At 42.6% G+C, this 6656-nt stretch overlaps 1 protein-coding gene across 1 annotated transcript; it reads left to right on the top strand.

The window, feature by feature from the left end:
• Positions 1-598: 598 nt before the first annotated feature.
• On the top strand, positions 599-4315 carry slitrk6 (SLIT and NTRK-like family, member 6). The gene is given in 2 exon segments (XM_061798008.1): positions 599-689; positions 691-4315. Coding segments are annotated over 2 exon segments (2535 nt in total). The 5' UTR covers positions 599-608; the 3' UTR covers positions 3145-4315.
• The last annotated feature ends 2341 nt before the right edge of the window (positions 4316-6656 follow it).

Below are 6656 nucleotides of genomic sequence, written 5' to 3'. Positions count from 1 at the left end.
GCATTCCCATCATTATGTACTCATGATTCAAGATGTCACACAGACGGTTCATGAGAAGTATTCAGCTTTTGATCTGTTGTCACTATAATCAAATTAATGGATACATTTTGTTGATGTATCACCAATGCTTATACCATCATCTGTGATGATATCCATTCTGTGCGGTTGAGAGATAACCGGTTGAAAAGTTCTTATGTGTTCTTGAGCTAGACATGAGATGACATTTGAACAGAGCTCTATATGAGTCATATAGATGCATAGCATAGGCAGGGCCAAACACTGAGTCAAAGAAGAGACATGTTTTCAAACGCGCCATTACCCCACTGAGAGTCATAAGAGAGATGCCATCACTGTGTTGTCTCTCAGCCTTTGAAACATATATTTATCATCTGTAAAAGTGTATTATTTGGGTTGCCATTAGCTGCGACACATTCCTGTAGTACACCTTTGTAGACATTTTATTATTAATCACACTCTACAATATAACTAAACCTTGAACTTCAGTGTTGTTTTAAGATTTTAAAACATGAAACTAACTGCATTTAATGTTGTTTTTTTCCTCTCTGCTCCCCATCCACTTTTTGTTTTTACAGGTGTCACAGACCATCATGTTGTCCTGCGTCATTTTCGTCAGCTTGTTTTTAAGGGCGGCGCAATCCCAAGATTCCCATCCCTTACAGGCCGTCAACCTCCATTAGCGAGTCTTGTGACTCCTTGTGTTCTTGCGAGGCAAAGGACGGTATCTTCTATATTAACTGCGAGCAGAGAAACATCAGTACAATCTCCCAAATAAAAGTTCTGTCAAATGTCCCCTTCCATTTGAACCTTTACAAAAATGACTTGGTTGAGCTTCGTGCAGAAGAAATGATAGTGCTCAAGAATGCCCTTTCTCTACACGTCGGCGGTAATAGCATACAAGAGTTAGAACCAGGGGTCTTTAGTGCTCTTGGTTCGCTGAAAAAACTCCACATCAATAGAAATTTCCTCGTCACACTCAAAGAGGACACTTTTCAAGGCCTGGGGAATCTGGAGTTTCTCCAAGCGGACACAAATTTCATTCGGGTCATCGAACCAGGGGCCTTCAACAAACTGATCCGCCTCAAGGTCCTAATCCTCAATGATAATTCCATTGAGTTTTTACCAAACAACATTTTTCGTTTTGTGCCTCTCACCCACCTGGACCTGCGTGGCAATAAACTCCAGACGCTGCCTTATGTTGGCTTTTTAGAACACATCGGACGGATTATGGAACTACTCTTGGAGGACAATGACTGGGTGTGTGACTGTGATATTTTGCATCTAAAAATCTGGATGGAAAATATGAGGGGGCAATCTGCTATTGGGGAGGTGGTTTGCAGCACACCACACAACTTCAAGGGGACCATTTTAGCTAAAGTCAAGAGAGAAATTCTCTGTCCATCCCACGTAGATATCAATTTAGAGGAGCCCTCTAAGTCACTGGATATGGTTGTCACACCATCATCCAAAGGGGCACAGATTCCCAAATTGACTGATGCCAAAGATGACGCCAAGCAACCAACACCATCTCACGTTCCAGGTAGTCCTTGTGTAGAGCATTGTTCATGTCACAATTACCCAGTGACAGGGTTTTTGATGCATTGTCAAGACAGAGGAATTCAAAAGGTTTCAGATATCGGAGTACCTCCTCAAAGCCCAACTAAATTGGTAATGACAGGAAATATGATTCAGAAACTCTACAGGTATGATTTTGTTACACATGACGGCTTGGAATTGCTCAACTTGGCAAACAATAGGATTGATTATATTGACAATGAGACTTTCCTTAGCTTAAGCAGTTTAAAGAAACTGCATTTGAATGGCAACCGAATTGAAAAACTGCACTCCACAATGTTTGTGGGTCTCCACAATCTCGAATACTTATATCTGGAATATAACCTTATCAAGGACATTGCTCCAGGCACATTTAATCCCCTGCCCACTCTTAATCTGTTGTCATTAAACAACAACCTGCTCAGCTCTCTTCCTGCACAGATATTTCGCAATGCACCCCTCACCAAATTAAATCTGAGGAAAAATCTGTTTATGCACCTGCCAGTGAGCAACGTGCTTGATCAACTCGACTCATTAGAGTTGATTTATTTAGAGGACAACCCTTGGGACTGCAGCTGTGACTTGTTTAGCCTGAAACAGTGGGTAGAAAAACTGAGAAAAGACACAGTAGTGGGCTCCATTTTGTGCCACACCCCAAAGAAAGTGATGCAGGCTGATCTTAGAAGCCTTCGTCATGAAGTGCTGTGCACCGGTTTGGGCACCCACTCATTGGTTCCAGATGGAGAGGAAAGTGTGACTGCCACGCTGGGCCCCGATGGCACTGGCAGCGGCTTGCTCAACTCTATCACAGACACCGTGCCACTCTCAGTGCTCATCCTGAGCCTTCTTGTTTTAGTCCTCATGGTTATATTCTGCTCAGCCGGGCTGGTTGTGTTTATGGTGCACAGGAGGCGCCGCAGAGCAAAAAGAAAAGTAGCAGGAGATCATCCAAGAGAAAACAGCAGCAGCAGCCCCATCCACTTACATTATAGCATGTATGGACAGAAAACCACACACCACACTCTGACACAAAGACCCGGGTCTGCCACACTGTATGAGGAGCGATCGCACAGTCCCATTGTGCAGATATGTCGCAACCCCACCTACTGCTCTCAGCACAAAGATCGCGATACAGATCTGGATTTTGGCGTAGACCAATCTAGCTCCAAGAATCATGTCTGCCGGAGTATCATGGAGAAAGAGAACACCTCCCCACTTACAGGAAACCCGAGCTCCAAGTTCAAACACATGGCAGGGGAATGCCCGGCTGAGTTTGTTACGCTTGGAGACCCCAACTCCTTGTATAGGAATATCCTGGAGCGAGAGAAAGAGCTGCAGCAGCTTGGTATAACGGAGTACCTTCGAAAAAACATGGCCCATCTTCAGCCTGCTGTAGAAAGGCAGGTCCCAGGGCACCAGGAGGAGTTAAAGTTAATGGAGACAATTATGTACTCCCGGCCGCGTAAGGTCATGCTCGAGCAAACTAAGAATGAGTACTTTGAACTCAAGGCCAATTTACATACTGAGCCAGACTACTTGGAGATTGTAGAGCATCAACCGGCATATAACTGAGCTCCATCAGAAATAGAGACCAAGTGTGACGTTTTGAAGCAAGTGCCTTGCCCTCTTTGCCCTCTTCTATTTTCCACAGTGTGAAATTATCTGTAACAGGCACGTCACTTTAAGTCAAACTGTAGCACAGAATGTAACTGCGCAGATATTTTATTATCCATTGACAGCCATGTGATGTAGCCTGTGGAAGGTGTACTTTTTGGGGCCAAATATAACATAAATAGACTATTTTCTTAACCCATCCAGCATCCACAGCTTGCAGATGAATTGATCAGTAAAGACTCTGCCCTCATCCAGCCCACGCCCATTCGTTCAGGATAAAGCAGATGTTAGAAAACAGTGAATTTGAATCACCACTTGACCTAGAATTGCCGTTTAATCAGTCTATCCTCACTCCGGGTCTGACCTGATTACACTCTCTGTCAACATAAGCCAGCTGGATTGCTCGAACCGGAATGCTCATTGTGCCATGGGCCAGGGAGTGTATCTTTGGTGGTGGGTTTTTCGGGTCAGCAACATACTAAGTGTACATCAGAAATACAGAAGTATGGGTATAATGTTTTCCCTTGTCAACTCTCCTGTCATATACACTGAACACGTATCACAGAATATTTATTTTTATACAAATGTGTGGATAGGTCACATAGAGGAAGGTTTCTTTGTCTAAATAAACAAATAGAGCACTTAGAAGTACAGTCTGTTATACAGTACTATTGTAAAATGCATTGCACTAATCAGATGCGACAAGATAGTGCATGACAATCAACTGAGTCCTGCTGATATTTTTTTCTTCTTCTTCCTGCTCCAAAAAATACAGACGTCACAATTTGTCTAATCCGAACCAATGTTGTGAACTGGACTGGAATGTTGCAAAAGAATGCATTTCCCTTTTATGACTCTTATAAGCAAAAGACAGTCAGCGACTGACATTCTAAACTTGGACATTATTCAGGATTCCATATAAGCACACACTCTGTAGCTTTTTTACCTTACTTGATTGAATTATTTATTCTGTACAACTTGTAAATAGTCATGGTGCATTCTATATTTTGGTTCTGTGTGCCTTCAGTGCTGTACAGACCATAAAATGAAGTTGTAACTAATGAACAGAAAAATAAAGAATACAACATAATTATGGGCATGTTAATGTGTGTTTAAGTATTGAGGAGGGAAATCTCAGTCTTTGCTTTCTTGATCCCCCCTTCCTCTTCCCCTCCAATCAGCTTCCTTCTTTACAGGCTCATACTTGTGCAAATACTAATTTGGTTATCTCCCTGCTGTTGTACCCCTGCGTTCTGCGCAAAGGCTCAAATCTAGTCCTTAATCACACAACAATGGCTGTGGGGGTTGTAGCTAGCCAGCACAGTTTCTATAACAATTGATGCTGCAGAAGCTCCTTGCGAGAGCAGCGCATGCAACCTCACAGTGGGGGAGATGAAAACACATATACGTATACAGCACCAGCACAAAAAACCCACACCACTGGGGATTGATGTTTGTTTATGGACTTGTGTGCTAAACACATGGAGCCATGGAGGATCCAATGTAGTGCCACAAATGATGAGAAATTAGACTAGTGTGCACTAAGGTGGTAGAAAAAAAATGCCAATAAAGCACTGCTTTCCATTTTGAGGTGGACTAAATCATTTACAAGGGAGAAATTATAGGAATAGGTCCAATTTGGTGCATTAGTAATCCTGCCTAGTGAATATTGCTGCAAAAGTCCTTTGCCGGTGCAAGACTAGGATTTTGTTTTTTATACAAAGGTATAGAAAAGAACATGCTGTTTGTTGTTTTTGTCAATGTTACATTATTACTATGGCATACTCTAAATTATTCCCCTAAATCACAAGTGTCAAACTTAAGGCCCGGGGGCCACATCTGACCCGCCACATCAATTTATGTGGCCCGCAAAAGCAAATCAAGTGCGTCGCTTCATGTCTCTTGCTAAAATAACAACATTGCAAATCGTCTTCCCTTTTATATAATGTTGATTCCAAACATTTTTGTTACCAATCCCCATTTAAAAATAAACTGAATTAACAACTTTTTACTGGCTTCTGGTTTCAAATATAGTTATTCATCGATTTTTTTGTGTGTATATGTAATAGCAAGAGGCAATAGTGAATTTACTATATATGTGTTCGCGCTCATGACGGACCCCCCAGGAAAAATGAGTTTGATACCCCTGCTCTAAATGATTTCACCTCAGCTTAAAACATTTCATTTTTATTTTTTTTTAGTAATTGATCAAAAGTAGCCTCACAGTTAATGTGATGGTCCCCACACAGAGGAGATGATGCAAAGTAATATTTTACTGCATATATATGCACAGTGCTGATAAAAAAATGGCGGTTCATTAGGGCCGAGTTCTGCTTTTAAGCTTACCTGATGGAAAGCTAGTGCTGATACAGGCAACATGTCAAGGCAGCAGCTGCGCAATGATTCCTCTGTTCACTCACTGTAATTACACGCAATGACTTTATGAGGAAAATAAATATTTCTTATTAAAGTTCTTCAGCGTGGCTGGAGCTAATTTAGAAAAGGAATACAACAAACACACAAAGGCCATTTTTCCGATATGTTACAAACTAGTGAGCAAGAACAACATACCAGCCACACACTGTCGCCATTTGTTTGTATTTGTTTTCCATCACAGCCAAACCGCATCCTGTGTGCTGAAGTAGAATTAGCCTCAAGGGTAACAAAATTCTGGGAATTTTCAAAGTGGGCAACTTCCAGTGGACATTCACAAGAATTTACAAAATTACCGAGAATACATGGTAATGTAATGGAATTGATGGGAATGAACTGGAACTTTGAAAAACTTGAGGCTACTCTTCACGGGGAACTTATAGTGAATATAATAAGTCTACACACCCCTGTTCCAATGCCAGGTTTTTGTCCATCCATCAATTTTCTGTACCGCTTATCCTCACTAGGGTTGCGCACGTGCTGGAGCCTATCCCAGCTATCTTCGGCCGAGAGGCGGAACACCCTGAACTGGTCGCCAGCCAATCGCAGGTCACATGCAGTGTAAACAAACAACCATTCCCACTCACATTCACACCTACGGGCAATTTAGAGTCTTCAATCAACCTATCACGCATGTTTTTGGGATGTGGGAGGAAACCGGAGTACCCGGAGAAAACCCATGCAGGCACAGGGAGAACATGCAAACTCCACACAGGCGGGGCTGGGATTTGTACCCTGGTCCTCAGGACTGTGAGGTAAATGTGCTAACCAGTCGTCCACCGTGCTGCCCCAGGTTTTTGTGATATAACGAAATGAGGCCAAAATAATTCATATCAAAACGTTTTTCACCATTAATGTGATCTAGAACCTGACAAACAACTTTCCATCCATTTTCTTCACCACTTATCCTCACTAGGGTCGCGGGCTGCTGGAGCCTATCCCGGCTATCTTCGGGCGGGAGGCGGGGTACACCCGGAACTGGTCGCCAGCCAATCGCAGGGCACATAGAAACAAACAACCATTCGCACTCACAGTCA

This window comes from Phyllopteryx taeniolatus, chromosome 1 (assembly GCF_024500385.1).
Source record: "Phyllopteryx taeniolatus isolate TA_2022b chromosome 1, UOR_Ptae_1.2, whole genome shotgun sequence".
In the NCBI taxonomy this organism is placed as follows: domain Eukaryota; kingdom Metazoa; phylum Chordata; class Actinopteri; order Syngnathiformes; family Syngnathidae; genus Phyllopteryx; species Phyllopteryx taeniolatus.
Note: the sequence above shows the minus strand (reverse complement) of the source record. Positions and strands in the feature narration are given on the sequence as shown.